This window comes from Candoia aspera, chromosome 7 (assembly GCF_035149785.1).
Source record: "Candoia aspera isolate rCanAsp1 chromosome 7, rCanAsp1.hap2, whole genome shotgun sequence".
Lineage (NCBI taxonomy): Eukaryota > Metazoa > Chordata > Lepidosauria > Squamata > Boidae > Candoia > Candoia aspera.
In genome coordinates, this window is record NC_086159.1 from 66,222,154 (window position 1) to 66,245,060 (window position 22,907).

The window sequence follows — 22,907 nt, forward strand, 5'->3', positions numbered from 1 at the left end:
AAGTGGTGTTTCAGGATCTGAAAAGCAGGCCCCATGATAGCAGGAAAATGCTAGGAAGAAGAACTCAGTCATTAAGTGTAGCAGTCACTAAGTGAACCCACAACTGTGCTTATGATCTTATGTCAGCTTTCCTTTGCTTTACAGACCTGCAAAGGTCACAAATGCGAACATTGGCCTCAAAGTTACTTTTCCATTACTGTTGTAACTGCAAATGGTCACTAAATGAGGCAGTCACTAAACGAGGACTACCTGTAGTTCAAATACCCAGGCACCTAAGTAATAAGTTCCAGTTATTTTAACTAAAAGCCTCCATGTCAACACCACACTGTTTTCTTTTTTAAAGAGAGAGGTATTGGGGGTGGGGGGAAGAGGCAGAGATATGACAAGCAAAGAATTGCATGTTTTCTTTTGCTTCTGCCCTTTTCCCATTTAGACTTGTCACATTTAATAAGTACCCAAGAACTTTAACCAGTATCAAAGGACAAGAAAGAAACCACTGCAAAGGCAGCTGAACTCTACTGATAAGATTATACTACTCTGATACTGCAATCTGCAAGAAACTGAACACTTAACACAGTTTTTACTAGATTCAAATAAAAAGAGAATAAAACAAAGGAATGGGAAGGATGCAAGTAATTGCAGATGCTGCTGCTACAAAATGTGAACATACTGGAAGATGCACTTAAAGACTTAAATGACTGTCTGAATTTCACCCTTTTGGGAACATCAAAATAGGACCTTGCTAAGGAAACGGCCTCTTACAGAACTGAACAGTTGAAAAAATTTATGTATGTATGTATGTATGTATGTATGTATGTATGTATGTATTGTATTTTTATACCTCCCATCTCAAAATGACTCTGGGTGGTTTACAAAAGATATAAAACAATAACACTTGAGTATCAGTTAGAAAATACATTATAAAAATATAAATCTACAAATATAATAAAAACTCTAAAATATTAAATATAAAATATAATATATAAACACAAGATGGCAAAATTGCAGTCTTGTTAAAATTTCCTGAGGCTGCATCAGGGCACCAGCCACCCCCATGATGAACTATCCCCATGCCACCCCAAGCAAGGTGGCACAGCCACGTTTTGAAGCCCTTCTGGAAGGCCAGTGGAGTGGGGGCTTGTCTTATCTCTGGGAGTAGCTTACTCCAAAGGACTGGAAATATGGCTGAGAAGGCCCTCCTCCTGGACCCTGCCAATCGACACTCTCTCATGGACAGGGTCCGTAACATGCCCTCTCTGCCTAACCGTGTAGGACAGGTCGATGTGATGGGGGTGAGGCAGTCCCTCAGGTAGCCTGGTCCATGCCATGTAGGGCTTTAAAGGTGATAACCAACACCTTGAATTGGACCCGGAAGCAAACTGGCACCCAATGCAGCTCAAGTAGCAGAGGTGTTATATGGGCCGACTTTGGGACTCCTAATACAGCTCTCGTGGCCACATTCTGGACCAGCTGTAGTTTCCGGATGCTCTTCAAGGGTAGCCCTATGTAGAGCACATTACAATAGTCTATATGGGAGATGACCAGGGCATGAGTGACTGACCGGAGGGACTCCTGATCCAGGGTGTAGTTGGTGCACAACACAAAGTTGAGCAAAGGCTTCCCTGGCCACAGCTGCCACCTGCTCTTTGAGCAGGAGCTGTGAGTCCAGGAGAACCCCCAGGTTCCGCACCAGGTCTGTCTGGGGTAGTGCTACCCCATCTAGAACCAAAGATGGTAATTTCTTGGATATCGAGGGCCCCCCAACCCACAGCCACTCCATCTTACCAGGGTTCAGCTGAAGCCTGTTCCCCATTCAGACCCCTACAGCCTCCAGGCACTGAGAGCGGGTGCCCACAGCTTCAAATTAGTAATAGGAGAGTTGGTCTCTTAGATAGTCATGCCCTAAGCCATTTAGAATGTAACAGATCAATATCAATTCCTTAGTGTTTTTCAAACTTGGCAACTTCAAGATGGGTGGACATCAACTCACAGAATTCCCCAGCCAGCACACCTACATTTCAGGATAAATGCACACCTGTGAAGAGCCTCAACCTCTGGGTCCATTTTCCTATTTACCAACAGCCCAACCCTGACAACTGGTTTGTGTAAATGTTGAACACCATTTAGCCTCCCAACACCATCAAACAGCTGAGAACTAGAATATGTGTAAAACAGTGTCCCCAATGTCCAATCCCAACAGGTGGCTTATAAGGATACCATGGTTGTTTGGAAAGCCAACAGGTCCAGGAAATATAAATGTGCTGAATTCCACCCATCCAATTTCTTGTGTACGTCGTCCATGAAGATGACCGAACGTTTTCAGTACTTCGGGTTGCCCAAAAGCCTGATTTAAAATGGGTCCAGAAATAATATCATTCAAGTCACCATTTTCTCACCTTTTCAAGAAATGGAATATTTGAGCCTAGCCTATAGCTGAGTAGGTCAAGAGAGAAATTCTTCAATAGAGGTCTTATTACTGCTTCCTTTCAGCACCAGAGAAGGCATCCTTCTACAGTCAGCGTGTTTCATCTTAATGGTGCTAGAGTTTGTTTTTTTAAATTCTGTTTGCTTGTTTCCTAATCACAATTGTTAGCAGGGTCTCTCCTAAGGAGGCTGATAGCTCCTTCTTATGCACAGATGCTGCCTATGTAAAGGAGAGCCATTAAGAATGTGAGCATGTTACTGGTATACGAATGGTGACTACATGGAACATTCAGAATTAGTATGCCATTGAATGCAAGCTGCTGAATAGCAACAACAGAAGACAAACCTTCTTTGGATAAATATTGCAAGAAGAAGAGCATTAGATGTTTTGGCTTACCAACACAGTAGTTACTTTCTTAAGATTCTTTGTATGTTCGCAGGAAAGAAGAAAGGGGATCTTTATTTATTTCCCTTTTGAGTTCTTGGCCTGCTCTGGTTTATATTCCTTGCTATGTAAGGTTTAAAAGGCAAATACCTCCTTAAGTAACCATATTATGCCGCAGCTTAATTTAAAATAGGCTAAATATTATTCTTCTATCAGCGGACTGACTTTACTGTATTTTTCATAGGTTAGTATATGGCCAATTTACCTTCAGAAAGAATAGTTCCCATGTTCTAACCAAGCAAGAATCAGTCCGTCATATAACTGTTCACAAGTCTATTTAACTAATCTGATTTTAGCCAAAACAGGTTTCTTTTAAGTTATGCAGTTTCAGTAGTAAACTGGAATGTAATACTGGTATACTGTAGATAGGAGGAACAAAAATCTGCTAATTCATACTCTACTCTCTGTATTAACTAGGAGTGTAAAATTTACTAAGATGCCCATAGCGCTTTGTGTCCAGAGTTGCCACTGTGGCCTTTGGTGCTTTCATGGAACTTATTTTTTATTTAAAAATATGTTATAGGTTAAATGCTTTTGCAAGAATACACAAGCTAACCTTCATCACAGAAAAATCTTTGACCTCTTTAAAGTTTAAGTTGTTTAACGACATGTATTACAGAAACACAAGCCAATAACTTCAACAAGAAGCCACAGGACAGTAGAGAATCAAAGAACCAGGTTCCTGCACTTTCTCATACAATGATGAACTGTTCCACATTGAAAAGTGCAAGACAGCTACTAAAAAGACTGCAGGTATGAACAATACTACACCATTAAAGTGGTGGCTAAAACTACTCCTCCAGAAAGGAAAAAGCACCGCAAGCAATCAAACAGGAAATGCCTAACCCCTTATTTAAAAGATGGAATCAGGATAATTAACCAACGTGGAGGAGCAGAATAATTTTTCACCCCAATAAGTACTGGATTTTTTTTAAGGAAATCAGGCCACATCAAGAAAATGACCTGGGACTTTCCTGAAGTAATAAACTATTACCACTCTTCTGACTCAAGGATTTCCTTTTTTCCCAGGAAGGAAAGCCTGTAAGGCAGCACTTTGAGCTTTCCTAGTCTTCCCTCTGGTAAGATAGATTGACCCTTGGCTACTTCAGCATCAAGACCCCATTTGAGCAGCTTAAGCATATTGCTGTATTCTAGAAAATATTCAAGGCAGGATATAAAATGTGTGCATATCTGTAGCCCCTCTGAAATCATTAGCGCTTACATTCAATTAAAATGGATATAATTTATCTATCTGTAAGCCTACAAACATTTCTCCAGCTTGAACTGAATATATTCATTATGTGCTGCTTCAATTCAGCAGCCTTCAGTTAACACAGTACAATTACAGTGAAATAAATACCAGTGAACTATACTTTTACCATGGAGATTTGGTCCTCTGCTATTATCAAAAATTAGACTCAGCTTCAAACAGGAGTCATTGCTGGCCTGGAGGCCTGCTGAAAACCAGGCAACTAACTACTCACAATATTTTGCTCCAAACAGATAAGCATTCTTCTATCATTTCCCTTTAAGCGTAATATTTCTGGCTCTGTAATTTTAAGGGAACCCACAATTTTTGCTCATGCATTATTCATCTTTTGACACAAAACAGTTACTTCACTGAGAGGCTGTAAATTGCAACGTGGCTTGCATGAACAATTAAATGATAGACATGATAAACTAGATTTATAAGCTTCAAATTCTTATGAAAAAAATCTTAGCATAATTTAACTCTAAAGAACTAGAATATTCTTCTAAAACAATGCAGTCTCATGGAACTGCAGCTCCCCCAACAGTATCTGAGAAGTTAAACAGCAGACACAGAGATTGATCTTAATAAATGGCTTGATATCGCTATGGGTAACCACAGTAACTGCTTTTTAAAAAAAAAAGGATAGTTCTGTTACACATTTTTTTAAAAATCCATGTAAATATTATACTTATTTTTTTCTGAATGGATTGAGAAACTTAAGAAATATCAGACAAAGAGATCATGCTGAACACGTTATATCCCTGAGAAACAATTCTCAACCAAAAAAAGCCAACTAGATGAGGCACAAAATGTACTAGCAAAATAGATGAAATAGAGATGTGAAAGAAACAAAAATAACAGCATGCAGATTAATCATTGAATGACAACATAGAATGTTTAGAAGAGCATTAAGAGAGAATTTGAACCATGACTGGCTGTCAGGGGAAATAGGAATTGTTGAAATACAGGAACACTGCTGATCTACGTAGCTTTAATACTTCACAGAATCTCTTCCCCATTCAGGAAGTTGGGGCTGTATTTATATTTACAGGTCCTTCAAGGCTAACTTGAACAGAGAGTTTTAAACAACAATTCACTATTTGCTCCCAAATTTCCTCTCCATGAGGGTGATAAGGAGCATCCCAACCTTACCCACAAAGCTGGAGCCAGACTACCCATGCAGCTGTTCAGCTTCAGAGAGCAGAAAGGGAACTTTGAGATTGGCTAGTATGAAAGTGGGCAGGCAACCAATTAAATCATTCCAAACTTCATGACCATTCATCATCAAGTATACATAATCTCTTCTCCAAACTTATAAAGTTAGAGACAATACTGTAAGACTTCTTGACATCATTGTACAAAGACAAAGCATAGTAGCAGGAGCTATGACTATGTATTTTACCTAAGCTCTACTGGGACCAATAGCACTTATTTTCATTTAAAAAGATATTGTGAGGAAGGAGGAGTCAATATTACTTTAGCTTGATCTGAATTGATGGACCATACTCCCCTTATTATGTAATTCTCCTAAAAGCAAGTATCATCTTCAGTCCTAGAAAAACTACTGTTACATAAACCAAATGATAAAAATTAAGTTCTAATATTCTTGCAAGTCTGGCAATAGACTGTTATTACTGAAAGGTATCAGGTATCAGCAGATTTCAACATTCACAGACCTTGAGATTCCACTTTTGTTCATCAGGAAACATCTAAGTATGTGTGTGTGTGTGCAAGCGCGTTATAATTTGGTCGTAACAAGAGAGGGAAGAGATAGGAGCTCACTGCTGATACGCATCATACTTGCCACCTGAGTGCATGCTACTTTGAACCATCTGAATGCTTCTCTACGAACTGATAAGAAATAAGATACAGAAAAATTTTACACATGGATGTAAAATCACAAGATGTCTTGCTGCCTTGTTTGCTTCTTGTGCCCCTTGCTTGCTCACGCGCGCGCACACACACAGGCAGGCATGCTCTCTCTCCTTTTCTTACACACATATAGCTCTCTCTCACACCCTTCTCAGCCACCACACAGGAAACAAGGCCTTTTAAATACCCCGTATCATTGGCATTTTCTTATGAAAGAGGATAGGAGGCCTTAATTGTTCTTTTTTTTAAAAAAAAGCCTAATTATTGTTTCTTCTCTTCAGTAAAGCATTGCACACTGAATTATAATCTGGACTGTTTTCTCTCTATGCTGCACTACTAGCACAGCAAAAAATAGATATATCTTGCCACATTTCCATGGTTCACAGAGTACTTAGAGGTGGAATACTTTCCATTGCCATAAAAGTTTAGAGGTAAATTAAGGCCCCAATATAATGTACAGAAGCATCAAATCCAACTGACATACTTTTGAGCCTCATCTAGCATTCTAATATTTTATTTAATAATCTTTTCCCAAACTCCAATAGTTATCTAAATTAGTTCCTGTTCCTAGATTATGTTACTTTTTCCACAGTCCCTATGTTTCCTACATGTTGTCCTAACCCTCCACACCTCTGAATTTTAATCAACATTGGGATGTGTTAATTAATTTGACATATATGCTGGAAAGAGTTGAAGAGTGAAATTAGAAGGGAAAAGTAGCAGAATGTATCAGCTGCAAAAGTTGCAAGTGAAAGTCATAAAATATAAGTAAATGACTCAAGAGCACAAGAAAAAGAGGCAGCAGACAATGTTCCTTGCAGGGGGTTTTTTTTCATCCACCATGGAAGAATAATCTTACCTGTGTGTTTCATGTTAGAGACTAAAACATCTTGGCATATACACATGCAAAATTACACATACAGCTTTTTATTAAACATGAACAGTTCATCATTCAATAAATTTTAGCTTTGTAGATGTGCCAATTTTAGGAAACCTTTTACCAATTTTCTTGTTCTTCTTCTTCTTCATCATCACCATCACACCTTTTACTTGCAGTTAAACAGGAATATATTCAAAGCACCCCCATAGCTGATGCAATTGTTCTGGACCAGGGCCATGATGGAGACCCTGGAAGCTTTTCATCTAACAAATGTCTAACGTATAACATATATGATTAATTGCTGCTAGAATCAATGCTTGTGGAATCTATTGCCCTGGATCCTATGGTAATTAAAGAAAATCCCCAAAGAACAGCAGACCAAGGTATCTATACATGTAGGCCCACTCTCCATCCATATCTCTGTATGTGGATAAGAAATTTAAACATCTCCCTAACCCTATGCAGAGATTACAGAGAGAGAAGCTCTTTGTAACTAGAATTTTGCAAGTGGCAGCCAGCAAAATCCTGACTTTCCAATTTTCTTATGCCTGTTTAAATGACAGGCACACTTTACTGTAGCAAGAAGAAATTGCATTCCTCTTGGGCTACCAAACAATTGCTTGAAGGTCTGGGAAAAGTATAACCTACTTGCGGATGAGATCTCTGGGGATGCAGTTAAAAGCCTTTCTCTTATCCCTGTGATCTTGATTGTTTTATTCCTTCCCAAGCTACTTCAGTGGATATTTCAGCAAGATATCCTTAAAAATGCAATGCCACTCTAATATTGATATGATCTAACATAAAAGCTCAACAATAGGCTTTTAGTTAAAATCCTTGTGAGAGGTACTGAAATAGACCACCTATTTTTCTTTCCTTTAAGACAAAAGAACAAAACAAAGCAGAGTACAGTGCAGTAAAAGAGTTCCTAAACGCATTTTAGGAAGGAGCAAATTCCATATTTTGAAGAGAAACTCCTATTCTTTTCTCACAACCATTAATCTAACGTGCTGTTTAACGTTTATGAATACTTACCAAGGTTTGTATTGGGGCCAGCAAGAAGCTGTTTGAATTTATCTAACCGCAGTGCTTCTCTTTCGGATAGTACATGAACACCAGAGGCATTATCTGCCACCCCACCTGTAAGAGCATATGTAGAGGCTTGTGGGAGGGACTGAGATCTTGGCACAGAAGTATCTGCATTAGTGTTATCTAGAAAATGTAACAGAAAAAAAAAAGGCATGAATTTGTCTAAATCTGAAATGGAGGAAAGAAAATTTAAGATAGTTTTAAAATATACATATTTCTATGTATTTGTAATAAACATTTGACTACAAATAGCATTTATCCCCCTAACTCCAAACCACATATAAGAATAGATCTGTCCTGCCATCAGCCTTATGTTTGTCAAGAAGCAGATGCGAAAACTAAGGAGTACCTCACTGAGATTTCCTTTTGCAAGAAAGGGAGCACTCTACTTAGAAGTAGCAGTATTTTATATAATTCTTAGAAACCCATTATTTCACAGTATTTTCATAATGAAAATATTTAGTTGATTTCCCATTTCTGCTACCAGAGAAACGTCTCTGGAGGACTAAGATGGCTTAGTTCCGTGTAAGTCAGGGTAATAAATTCAATGTTCACATTATCAGAATGGAACTATTAGCCATTTTCCAACTTCATTTCAGTTGTTCTGGAAAATCAGCATGACCTTTCAATTGGTGCTCGGAAACAACCAAGGAATCCAAGAATGGCCTACAAACTGTTGCATTCAGCCAGGGAAGCACTGGGTAGCAATTGAGCTTCTTAAGTGTAATATACCTGCAGAACTGGATGCGTTTGTTTCACTGACAGATTTAACCAGCCTGTTGTCACCACATGCAGCTGAAGGCAAGTCTGAAATCTTCTGTGGCTGTTCCCTTTCTATCTGTTCCTCCTGCAATTTGTGCTGCTCTTGTAATTTACTGTGATTCTGAATTACTCGGTTAGCCGTTTCCATGACTACATCAGTGTTGAGGCTTTCTGTAGCCATTGCTAAAAGTTCGTCATCGTCCTCCCCGACATCCCAGGCATCACTTGTGTTGCTTTCAAATTCCTGAAATGTGCTGACTTTCTTTGTTTTCACTGGGGTTGTCGGAGGCTTGGGTCCTTGTTTCAAACTGTTAAAAAAACAAACAAACAAAGCAGCTTTTACTGATACTCGCACCTACTATAAAATTTAATTAAGGAAAAATTCAATCCAGCTAAAGTAATACATTTCAGTTGAATAAGCCATCTGATAAGGATGTCATTTTGCGAATTTCCATAATGTTTCATTTATTCAGCTGTAGCTTTTAAAACAAAACAAGCAAAAAGAGCAAAAGACAAGACAGATCTCAATTAACAATCAAAAGTAATAATTTTGTATGAAGTGCTAACACTGCAGCAAAAAAAAAAATCCTCCTCATGCTTTGCTTAGGTTCAATGTGAATATCCATCATACAAAAGAAACTTTTTTCCCCCAAATTCCCTGTCATGCCAGTTGAAAATACCACAAACAGTATCAATCACATATTGTACGTTACATGCTTACATAGGTCTTTAGCTATAATGCTGGACTTCACAGACAACTATGAAAATACACAATGTGAAAACAGTTAAATCAGAAGACTGAATTTGCTTTCTAGAGAATTTGACATATACTATTTTATATATGCATAAAATATTATATATGCTCAGAGTTACTTCAGTCAGTCCTAATATTCTTCCCATTCCTCTATCACTCTACATTCTATAAACTGGGAGGGTCTGTGCAGTAAATGTATCTGAGATGAACAGGTATGCTTCAGAGATTTCACCATAGAACTCCCCATAACATCTGTTACATTGTGAAGCATGTAAGACCTAGTTTTGCAGGTTTAATAAGCCACAATGAAATAGGATAGCTTTTATGATATAGGCCAATGGTTGAGAAAAGATGTAGGTCTAATGGTACTTGGAGCATTTGAGCTTTTTTACTTGATATTTCATGAAATAAATAGTTTGTGCCCTATAAATACATAAAGCTCTTTGTAATGTGTGTGTTTTCCTTTCATAAGTAAAGAATTCATGAGTGATTCCCTTTTAAACCATATAGACACAGTCAGAACAGCAGAAACTGCAGTTTAAAACACTTTTAGTTTAATAAGTGTTTGACTAAAGAAACAAATGTAATTCCAGTACATTTGAAGCAGTGACTGAACATCATTTCAGACTGCTAAATGGCAGTTCAGAAAGCCATTTAATAAATAAACTTGTTGTCTGGCAGTAGTTCAGAAAAATATTTAATATATAAAACTTTTAAGATGTTTATGTTTTATTTTGCTTCTTGTGGAAATTTAAGAAAGAACATTTTAAAGAAAACTTACAGGAATTATCTTGGGAGAATATTTAGTTGAAAAGTGGTAAAATATATATTGTACAGTTATAATTTTAGGAATGCCATGATTAAGGTACATCTTTCTGTTGGTTGCTTGGAGAATAACATGTTTAAAATAGCCCATTGTTTTACTTTCTAAAAATGTCTTAACTGGTGTCCAGCTGAAAAGACTGCACTACCCACACTAAAAGAACAGCTTCTTTTAACACCTTTCAACTAAAAAAAATACCCTAAGTGACTTTGGATATGTTGGTACAAAGGGCCATTTTTCTTTCTGTTCTGTTTGGTTAAACAGTTTGTCTTTATTTCTAGAAACGTGCAAAAAAACATATTCTTCTACAAATACTTACTGGTTATCTCATTTGAAAATGGAGGGTTAGAAGATCAACATGCTGCTTTTTAAAAAAAAATAATGCTAGCTTATCTATTTAATAAAAACCATGACAATAGAAAGGCTTTGTAAGAGCTGAAGAGTGTTGCTATATACAGTAGAACATGCATTGTGTATAATCTATCTTTTATCCACAAAATCAGACAGGCTTCAGAAAATAGTGGTATCGTATCAAGAAAAGAGACTAGTAGGGAAAAAGACTGCATAACCATTTAATACATTTTAGCCTTTTTACTGCTACCTGTGAAATAGAAACTCCATTATATATTTTCATATATTATATATTTTAAAACTTCAAGAAGAAAATGAACACACATTATGGTTTGGCAAATAAATCCACAATAGCTGTTAATTAAGATGGCAAAAGTACTTTCGTTAGTGAACCTGTTTCTTAAAGAAATACTCCTTGTCTCACATTGTCTGGCTCTTACAGCTAGCCAAAAGGGGGTCCTTTAATTGTCAGCCAGGATGACCCCCTCAGAAAGTCAGGCTCTATCAGTTTTCCTATCATTCATCTCCCAAGGAGCGGAAGCTTGCACTTTACAGAAATTATGAAACTTACAATCACAACTTTTAAGGAACAGCAGCCCTAGCAGCATCCATAGGTTCCCACTGCTTTTCTCAGAATGACCAGCCTTGTGCCACAAGCTCCATCCCTTTGGGGAGTGCATGAGTTGTCACAACACAAACTGAAAAGGTTCAGGGCTTGCATCACAACACGCTCAACGCTACTTGCATCACTCTGGTCCCCCTTGCCCCCATGGATGCCACTGAGCAGATCACCTATTAAAATATAACAGATCGATCTTCTAATCATATTCTGTTGAAGTAAGTAACAGAGTATGTAAAAATAAGCATCAGCTAGCTGCATGGGCTTCCCAAAACCATGCAGCAAAAGTTATATAGCTACCATATGCTTGTTACTAACACAAATACAGTGATCTAAGGCTACAATAAACTTTAAAATGTAACTTTGCACAAACAAAAGATGTTTCTACACCAAATACTAACCAGCATCTCAAAATTTCAAACTGTGCGGGGCAGAGGACATCTCAATTAGACTATTGCAATACACTCTACACGAGGCTGCCTTAAAGGCCATCCGGAAGCTACAGCTGGTCTAGAACGCAGTGGTGTGGGTAGTTATGGGTGCACCTCAGTATGCCCATGTAACACTGCTACTCCATGAGCTTTGCTGGCTCCCTATCAGCTTCCAGGTACAATTCAAGGTGTTGGCTATCACCTATAAAGTCCTATGTGGCACAGGACCAGGTTATCTGCGGAAAGAACTAGGACATAAAAGGAAAGAGCTGCTATATAAGGTGTTGTTCTATTCAGACTGCTTTAGCTACAACACTAAATAAGAATGTGCTTAAATATTAAAATATTTAATTATTTTGTAGCCAAATAAGAATGTGTAGCACATATCTCCTGATTATTACCTCAGGAAACAACATGTTATTTATTTACTTATTTATTTTTCAAATTTCTATCACCGCCCATCTCTCCCAAAAAGGATTATAGTCCTCTGCTACACCAATGCCCCAATAATAGCCAATTTCTTTAATTTGTACAAAGACTTGACTTAACTACAATTCTATGAATTTATATTTACTTGCTGAGTAAAAATGCTTAGTATTACACTAGATTACCCTCTAAACTCCTTAGAAGCTAATCTTCTCCAACGCTACAAGTTAACTATTCATGGTAGACTTAACAGAGCTGGTAAGTTTCCTCTTATATGACAAAGCAATTGGAAAAAAGATAATAACCTAGTCTGATACAGATATGATATTGCTAATATTTTAGGATACTAGAAAATGTTGTAAACTCGCTTGCTCAGTTCTTCTGCTTTTATTCCTCCTATCTAACTAGCCTCAGAGATAGTTACCACTGTACATTCACCAGTACATAGTGGTAATAGTTTCTGTTAACCAGTTTCCTCATGAACCTGGGTTTGCAACCTTATTCCAAATTTTAATTCGTATTAATAACAGTTGGTGTAGATACACACAACAGTAACAAGATTCATTCATATTAAGACATATTAAGTAGTTTGTCTACTTTTGATTTAGAGTTGTGTGATACTTGAGCACTGCTGTTTGCAAATGATAGATTATTATGTATAAAGCAAGTCAATGTCTTGCCCAACATGCAGCCACTTATTGGAGCATATAAACCCAGGTACTAATTACAATGGCAAGGAAGCAAAAATATGGACAATTTAGGCTAAAAAGGCAAAGCAAGCAATTCCCCAAATATCTGTAATGACTGTGATTATAACAGTTTAATCATGTTATTATGTACGTACATTACAGGCATCATACAAGAATAGCTTGGACTTTTTCCCCAAATCATTTGTTCATGTGTCTATTTTAGGTATGTGTAGATCCTGGAGAGGTCATTTCCAGTCCAATTTTTAATTGTGAATATACTATTTGTTTATTGCTTTATTTTTAGGTAATCAAACTTGACTTAGTGTAATTGTAATCCATATATCATTTTGCATCTGTTGAATTTCTATGTGGTTCATGCCTGCCCACATGCTAACTGGGATCTTCCTGTATAACTATATGACACCAGTATTGTAGGAACTGCATTGGTTATGTGAGAAAGAAAATCATGGGTTGTATGAGACAGAAACCTGTTTAATATTAGGCATCCCAACAGACATCAGCATAATAAAATAAATATAAAACTCCTCTAGACAGTTAAAGAGCAATTAACATTTATTTTGTTCTGTAAACTTTTAGTACCAGTACAGAAGAAAAAGGCCATAAACTGTGAGTTGCCACTCTTGAGACTATACATCAGGGTTTGTCAACCAGGGATCTGTGGAAACGCAGGGTTCCATGAGAGGTCACTAGGGGTTCCCTGGGAAATCACAATTTATTTAAAAAATTATTTCAAATTCAGGCAACTTCACATTAAAGAGGTAAGTTTCATTCTTTATTTTTAGTTTAAGAGCACTGTTAATGCATATATACATGCCTATACATGAAACTAATATAATAATTTTGTAACTTCTGGCCTATATTTGAGCCTGAATGTGCAGGGGTTCCCCAAGGCCTGAAAAATATTTCGAGAGCTCCTCCAGGGTCAAAAGTTTAAGAAAGGCTGATATACAGTACATAATACTCCTTGAAACTGCAAGCACTGTTGAAAAACCTATTATGACTGAGATATCTGAATGACTATTGGCCATGGTTTCTCTATTATCACAGTAAGGATCCTTTCTTTACTTTCCTGTTCTATGAATTCGATTGAACTCTCTTCATTATTACTCACCCTGACATGATGTTTTACAAGACTGATCCCTCAATAGAATTTATACTGAAGTCCATAGTAAGGTGTATCAGCTTCTCTTCACAAAGTGTAAGGCCGGTTTTGTGAATGAACTTGCAACCCACAAATAGATAGATCATTGAGTATGCTGACTCATGTGTATGGGAAGAATCTGTAAGATAGTGCCATACCAAAGGTCCTACAGTATGCCTTGCACATTCCCAAATATTTATCACATAATGTTTATTGTGGTGAAAGAGAATGAGATAATGCTCTACATGCTTCCCCAATTTCTTAGAGTAAGAGCACAAGTCCACTGCAATAAATAAATGTGAACCAGATTATGGTTCATATATAATACATCAAATTACAGACATACTGTTATAAAGCAGGATTTACTGTCTGAAAATAGGCAAAGTATACAGCATTAGTATCAATAAAACAAATCATAAAGCTTTCATTTTACATAAAGAAATGAGAAGTATTCACATACAACTATAATCCAGGATTCCTGGCTAAGTGTTTATGGTGAATAAGCCACATGCCAGTGCATAAAACCTGCTCATTCCTGCTTTCCCCTTCCCCTTATCCAGTCAGATGAAACTGAGAACTCATGACAACAGGAGCCTAGTGTATTGTTTGCAAGACAAAAGTAGAACCAAACAACTATCCAGAATGTGTTGCTAGGTTATGATTATGGCTTGTTTGCAAGCAACAGAGCAGAGTCTTAGATTAAAATAACATAATAAATAATCCATTAATTAATTTCACCTGTTTATGTAAAGGAAAAAATGCATTGTTTATGTAAAGGAAAAAATACACTGTTACAATTGCATGTTGTAGTTCCTTTTAAGCTAATATAACGAAGATAGTAAATGTCATTTATAAACACTATGTTAATTAAGTTACTTTGTGCTTACACATATTATTATTTTTTATTTATTTATTTTCTATCCCACCTTTATTATTTTTATAAATAACTGAAGGCAGCGAACATACCTAATACTCCTCCTCCTCCTCCTATTTTCCCCCAACAACAACCCTGTGAGGTGAGTTGGGCTGAGAGAGTGACTGGCCCAAGGTCACCCAGCCGGCTTTCATGCCTAAGGTGGGACTAGAACTCTCATAACACACCTGATTGGCTCTTGGGCTGAGAGAGTAAGTGACTGGCCTAAGGTCACCCAGCCGACTTTCATGCCTCAGGCAGGACTAGAAATCTCAGTCTCCTGGTTTCTAGCCGGTTGCCTTAACCACTAGACCAACTCAATTGGACAGGCTCCTTTTTTTCTCTAAGTTTTTAACTAGAAATGATTACTTTACATATTACTTTAAAAGACATGGCATTAAATATTCACTCAATATGCTAACCCAGCCAAAACACTATTGTATTCCCTCTTATTCAGGAAGCTACTTATGCCAGAAAGAAAGAAAACAGGAATACGATTTTTTCAAGTTTAAGATAAGGCAGTGAGGTTTTCACAAAAATAAAGTCCCTCGTCCATAAAAGGAAACAAAAAAACTTACTTTCCATGCAACAGTGGATCAAAAGGAGGATGCTGAGCTCCATACACATGTTGAATACTAAACAGAAAAATAGAGAATTAACATTCAGTTCAATTACAACAAGTCTTTAATACTTGGAAGTAAGTCCAAACAATTTGAATGTGGCAAATTTAATAATAACTCTCTATAGCAGATTTCATAATACAGGTATCATAATTACACCCATCACGGCATATATGAAAGGATCCTAACAACTTTCAAAATATGGAGATGGTTATAGTTCATTACTGGAGCTTTACACTAATCTCAAACTTATCCCCAACTCCAAGATGACAGAGAAAGCAAGGAGTTGGAAGTGTGATACAACTGCCTCCTTTCTTGCAGATCAACTTTGGAATTCTGAGCTTGACTGTTGACCAGCCAAAACTCTTGCTGCCTCACTTTCCCACAGAACAAAAGGGGGTGACTCCTGCTACTGCACACTTGAGCTACCAGATATGGGTGCAAAAATTTGGACAATCACTAGCTGACAACAAGGAATTCAGGTATCCAGTATTCCTTTGCTGCTATCTAGTGAACAGATTTTTGCATTCCAGATCTGGTAGCCCTAAATACTGACTGAAAGGAGGAGGAGGAGAAGGGGAACAAAACAACCACCACCACCTGGCTATCTCATCTTCCATGGAGGCACTTATTGCTAGCCAGTTCTGAATGGAGGAACAGACCCTGCTGGCCAAACTTTCAGCTTAGTTAAAAAGACCATCCAAAAACCATGCTGTCTGATGTTTACAACCACTACACTACAGTACATGATACTAATACACACTAGATCTTAGCCAAAAGGCTAAGATTAGGCTGGCCACAACCTTTGGAAAGCCTTAACAATCTGGTTGTATTTTTGATCATGAGAGTCAGAAGGTTAGTCTGAGCCCGTAAGACGTTGTGATTCTTTATTATCATTGTCGTGTTGTTTGCAGTAGCCATTAGGTATATATATTATGACTCTATTGAAGCGTGTACTGTTGTGTGATATTTTGTTGCTGTTTTCATGCACTACTAGCCACCCAGAATCACTATGGCAAGATGGGCAGCCATTGAACAATAAATAACTAGGACCTTATATATTGGCTTGAATTCTAACCTTATGGATACAGATTTAATAGAAAAGGCTCTTCTTGGTTTTGACAATCCATTGTTTTGGAATGCTTGGGAATTACGTGAAAATGGAAACTGTACACAGATGGAAAGGAGATTTGAAGGAAATAAATCACTGCCATATGTGAACAGAGATTTTACAATCCACTCCATTGGCAAGAACAAAATATTTACTTATTTTATTATTTAAATTTATTATAGCCACACAACTCCAATGGATTCTGAGCAGCATACAAAACCAAAAAAACAAAACACAGACAACCCAGATTAAAATGATATAAAAATGACACAAATCAAACAAAACAAAACAAAACAAAACAGGGGCTCCAAAAATATAACAATACATTAACCTAGGCCTGGGACCAAAATAGATGTTGAAAATAGATCTAAAGTTGTTTCACAGAATAGTGATAGAACTGAAAAAATACCCAAAGCTAGTTTACCCTTGAAGGGGACTTAAAAATTAACAGTACTTAGAGCATTTAAAGTACTTTGTGTAAGTAGTTTCAATAATCCTTCCAAAAGTCCTCCAAAATAAACTAGCATTAATATCTACATACTTATGATGGGAAGACTTAATCTAAAAGTAAATTTACAATTATGCAAGATTTGAAGTAAAGACTTTCTAACACTCAGCAAACCTTCTTACTCAGTATAGCTACTCCCATAAGTGCTAATAAATTATGTTATCTGGAATGCAAAATACCATTATTAATGAGAAAATAAAACTCAGTGGGTAATTTTATTCACAGAAACATAATCCTGATTCACCCTCACTTTAAAATGCAGTAACTGAATGCTGTAATTGAAATACAATTTACATTACAGGAAGGGATATACTGTACTCTTTAGTAGAACAATAATCTATTTAATTTACCTTTTATCATAATCAAATGAGGTCATTCCACTGAAAACAATATGCAATATACATCTTTTTAAAACTAAATGTCAAAACTAAATAGTTAACAAAACCTTCGTATTTATTCTCTACCAAAGGGACTTCTGGTAGGAACATGGCCAACTGAGCAGCTGTGCCCGCGGGCTCTGCAGGCAGAGCTGGCAACGTGCACTTTTGGGGGGGCTTAACAGGCTTTTTCCTGGAGCCCAGAGCCTTTTCATGTGAAGAAAAAGCTCGGAATCACCCCATCTGCTCTCCAAAATGCCATCTTGCAGCCAGAGAATCGCAGCGTTTGCGACGATCCGGTAAGAGACAATGGGAGGCGGGGGACGCCATCATTTCCACACTGCGTTTGTAGCCTTAAAGGGACAGTAGGTCAAGCCATCCCATTTCTAAATCACCAACTTTATATACTTTTTTTAAGTTCATGTACCCCAAGAGAGGCTTTCTACATCAAGAAAAAGTGGACTCTCTTGGTGCTTATCATTATTTTTGGATTAAATTTTTAATTTTTAAAAAAGTTTTGGCTTGTTTTCCCGTTTAAAGATTAAGGATGATTGAGAATATATAATTGCCTTTCTGTTATTATTTTTGTACTGAATTTGAAGGATTGAGTATTTTCCTACATGCTGGATTTGCCATTTTGAATCTTCAGCTTTCTGTTTACTTTCTCTGCGACTTCCTTGTTAGAGCACTTTCTCTTGCCAATTTCATTCGGATCTCTTTTATTAACCCATTAACTCCTATCTGTTCGAGTCAAGTATCTAGGGGGTGCCATAATCTACTGCCTGAAAAATGGAGGACTTCAAGGAGATCTTTTCAGAGCTTTGCTGTGAGCTTAAGCAGACTTTTAAAGAGACTCTCCCAGAGGGCCGTCAAGCTATTCTGCAGAATATTCGGGACATTGGGGAAGATATTATTTCTAAAGTATGTCATCTGTTATGGAGGAAGATGGAGATTTTGGTAAAGATGGTGTTTTTACTGACAGCGAGATCGAAGTAATGCCAGGCGAAGACTATGTTTTGATGTTGAAGGGGTTAAAACGACAATCTGAACTGCAGACTACACAGAAAGTTGCTTTTCTGGGGGACTGTTATGGCTTTCTGGCGAAATGTTACGGGAGAGAAAGGAACTTGTTTTTTGCTGAGAAGGCTGTTTTTAGGGGAGCAGTTGGGCTGTTTGATTCCTGTATGAAAAATGCCTTATACGTAAAATGGAGATATGTAAATGTTCTGACATATTTCGAAGTGGGGTAAAAATTTAAGAATGCTTAATTGGACTGATAATGAGGTTATGATTTTATGTCTTTCTAATGATCTGGATTAAGATTCACTGGTTTCTTTTTAAGATTTGTAAGGTATCTATAAGGTATAATAATATTGCTTGGTTTTAGGTTTAATAGGGTCAAGATGGTTATAATATTATTAATTATAAAAGTAGACAACTTATATGTTTTTATAATTTGATTTTTACCATAGTAGACAGAAATATATAGAATAGTGTTAAGAAGGAAATAATTGAATAAAGGTGGTATTTAGGGGAGGGAAGCTGGTTTAGACATTTATACTTTTTTTTTCTTTTTAATATAAGGGGAAGGAGCAAGTACTTAGTGATTTTTATGTGTGCTGATGGATTGATTTATAGAAATAATGTGATCCTGGTTTGATATAGAGTAAGGAGTTGATTATGGAAATTGCTATATATTTTTGTTGTTGAAAGTCGGAAGTCACTCCTTATGTAACCTTTTAAAAAAATTCTTCTTGTGTTTCTCACCTTTTTAGTTTTTTTTCTTTTTCTTTTTTTGTAGTTCTTATCTTTGCTTTAAGCTTAATAAAATTCTTATAAAAATATTTATACTATACCAAAGTAGGCAAAACAGGTTTCATTGTCACTGATAAACCTTATATTTATTAAGTCCCCTGCTGGGGGGAGATGGACGGGGACAAATGAAATAAATAAATAAATAAATAAAACGCTTTCAGGCACAACAAAGTTGTTGAAGTTATTCTGGCAGATGTCATCATTTAATGGAGGAGATTCAACTATTCTGGAAGCCATCATACTAACAACAAGGATCAGTTACTAAGATTTTATCTTCCACATCCAAATCCATTCTCCACCCCAAATCTCCATCTCGCCATGATTATATTTAGAAATAACATATTCTATCTGATGTAACACTTATTCTTTATATCCAAATAAAGACCAAGTGAAACAAATCATCCAGATTTATATTAGTCCAATGATCTGTTCTGTTACTGTTGCTCTTCCACATTTAAGATATTTCCAACTAAGCTTATTCCCTCCAAAACATCAAATATAGCTATTATAAGAAACCATAACACAACCGAGAGTTCCAGGCTGTGATATTTTAGGTGTGCTTTCCTAATACTAGCTAGGAATAGCATTTTACGTACTCAACTGACACTTCTTCCTATCAAAGATTTAACACCTATAATGGTATACAATTATTAAGGCGTGACTAACAAAGGTAAAGAAATATTATTTTGATTCAAGCTCAGCTCCTGATTATTATATTGCTACATCCAGTTTCTTGGCAAAATAAGGAAACGATTTGCCACTGACTTCTTCAGGAATATTTTTCTTAATAGTCCTGGATTACCTAATGGTCTCCCATTTAATTACTAAGAAGGTCCAAGCTTGCTTAGTGCTTCCTGAGATCACTCAGAGTTGGTTATGCATCGCCAACTACTGTGACAAGGTCTAACATATAATTATTAGACTATATCTTATTTTAGTGAGCTATGTACATGATAATTATGAATTACCTGTGCATACATATTAATTTCTTAACAGCAACCTATGTTTCCAGGTTTGAAAACCATAAGACTTAGGTCTATAGAATCACTGCCACTGATTTTAAGAAGCTCCTCAATGGATTTAAGGTTTAAAAAAATCTTTAATTATTACCATCAAAATAAACCCTCTGTAACTTACAATTTTAATTCTATGGACAGGCCCAAAACTGATCTCACTACAGTACATAAAATAGCCTGTTTTGATGAACGGGATGACAGTGCTTCTTAATAAAAGTATTTACAATATAATTGCTTAATTGCTATATAATTGCTGCAATTGCTTAATTCTACTTAGATCTTCCACTGTATGTACAGCTTGGTTATAAAAACTATCAGTTAATATTTTTTCTTAGCAAATAAGCTTTTAATGGCTCCTCCTTCAAACCTGAGCTCCTTAAGTTCCATTCTAGCTAAATTCCAGTCTCGATCTTTCATTATAACAGCTTTCTCTTGTCAACACTTTCTGTTCCCTTCAACATGAAGGGCAATTTGGTGCCCATGTCTCTTGGCTAAAGTACCTTCTGGTCAAATTGCCTTTAGAATCCTTTTAGTGTTCAGTTTCACCACTATCTTACAACACTGCTTTCCACAATTCATCCATAAAACTGGCCTCTAGAGCTTTTTTCAATAAGACTGTCTCAAATTCAAAAGCGTACTGTTCTCTTACTCTGCCCCTTTCACCATTCCTTAACTGTGATTTTCCAAAAGTCCTGTCATTTTCCAGGTGACCTCTAATTTTGCAAGTAATTTTTTTTTAAAAAAAAATTCTGACCCAAAACTTTGGCTATTCATGTTCCTCAAGGGCCTTCTAACATTGAATGCAAACTTATTTATTCCTAGCATTCCAAACTGTGCTTCAGTACTGATTTTTAAATCTTTAGCTTGAAGTCTTCCAGAGTAATCAAGAAAGCCAAACAGTCCAGCAAAACTAGGCCTCTGACGTACAGTATTCTCCTACATTCCAATTCCAGTCAGAGGTCTTTCTATGAGAAAACAATAGTTTCTAATAATACATTTTGATTATTGCTTTTCCATCATAGATAAGGATGTGATGGCATGATTTTTCAGCTTAACAGAAAAAGCTACAGGGACAACAATCTACAAGCTATGTGATTTTTTAAACCCACCAAATCTACATGTTCTCCAAAGCTACCTAATTCACCTCTGCTTGTCTAATTTGTTTGCCTAGTCCAACATTGCCAAATAAACTTAAAGAGCCACTTAACTTCATGGAAATATGTATGTATGGGTTTTTTCCTCCAAAACACAGATTATTTCCTTCCCTCCCCATACAAAGAAGGACCAGTTCACACAGATGCAAAGGACACTGGTGCGCTTTCAGATTAAAATCCAAGGCACTCAGTTCTCTGAGGCTACAGAAAATGAAACAACGCCCCTCCCCCACCTGAGAATTTAGGGATACTTTCCAGAGTCCAACAAGGAAATCAAATAATTTATTCTTCAGTGACTGCTGCACCTTACTGTCTTCTCCTCTGTTTTTACCCTCTCACTTCTATGCATGAGAAGAACACAACAGTGGCCAAGAACCCATCTAATTTCCTGACAATACTTTCAGAAAATCTACCAGCAAAAAATGATGACAACAGCTCCCAGCTTTGACACTGAGAGATGTCTTACCTCTGAATGACTGTATTAAATGTTATTTAACTGATACATTACTTTGATTTAAAGGCGCCGGTTCAGGCTAAGAAGATCATCAAGCCTCACTTCTGCTACAAAATAAGCTACTGGTTCTACCGCCCTCCCCACTCCTCCTGTCTCGAAGCGAAACACCCCCAAAGTACTTCGAGCAAACCCAAGAACCACAGAAGGGCCGGCCCGAAGAGCAGTCGCCCTCGCCCGCAAGCCCCGTCCTCTACCAACCCTCATCATCCGTTTCCAAAGCCATCACGCCATCAACCTACGTAACCGAACGCCTCGGGAAACGGGGAGGCGGAAAAACAGACACGACACCACCGTGCCTCTGCTCAAAGTGAAACGGGCACCTACCTCACCCGCGGGAGAAGCCCGTAGAGCCCGGCCACCTTACACGCCCCCTTAGCCAACCCGCAACTTTTCGCTCGCTTACCTGCCCGGCACCCGGGACGCATTCCGCTTCCAGAACTGCTTCTTCCCCCCGTCGCTCGCCATCTTCCCGTCACCTCATAGCCCTCCTTCCCCACAGTGGGAGCCGCGAAAGTGCACAGGATCCAACTCCCGACCCCGACCGGCGGGTCCCGCTCTCTTCTCCAACCAGGCCGAGAGGTTCGGGGCTCACTCCATCCCAGCCCCTTTCCTTTCCCGCAGAGACCTGCGCGCTGCCATCTTGTTACCCCAGAGCAATCCCTCTCCCCATTGGCTGCGAGCATCAGCTGTCCCCTTCGCCCTATCACAAGTGAACATACTTCCCTGTGGGTTCAAGTCAGCCCAATTAATATCAGTGAATCCTATTTGAGGAGAGTTGAAATTTCAACCAATAGGAGTCTCCCTCGGAGGTTTCGGGCAGAAGGGAACGTTTCCGCGACCGCCGATTGGCTGCTGTAGCATTTCTCCCCCGCCCCCATGCGGAGCGCCAGTCGCAAGACACAA

At 37.6% G+C, this 22,907-nt stretch overlaps 1 protein-coding gene across 1 annotated transcript in view; it reads right to left on the reverse strand.

Moving 5' to 3' along the window:
- TBC1D22A (TBC1 domain family member 22A) overlaps nucleotides 1-22,678 on the reverse strand; it is a 173,782-nt gene extending 151,104 nt beyond the window's left edge. The window contains exons 1-4 of the mRNA XM_063307950.1: nucleotides 22,408-22,678; nucleotides 15,468-15,524; nucleotides 8,692-9,029; nucleotides 7,906-8,082 (exon numbers count right to left, since the gene is read on the reverse strand). Of these exons, the coding sequence (XP_063164020.1) occupies nucleotides 7,906-8,082; nucleotides 8,692-9,029; nucleotides 15,468-15,524; nucleotides 22,408-22,469 (634 nt within the window). The 5' untranslated portion in view covers nucleotides 22,470-22,678. The remainder of the gene's footprint in view (nucleotides 1-7,905; nucleotides 8,083-8,691; nucleotides 9,030-15,467; nucleotides 15,525-22,407) is intronic.
- Between the last annotated feature and the right edge of the window lie 229 nt (nucleotides 22,679-22,907).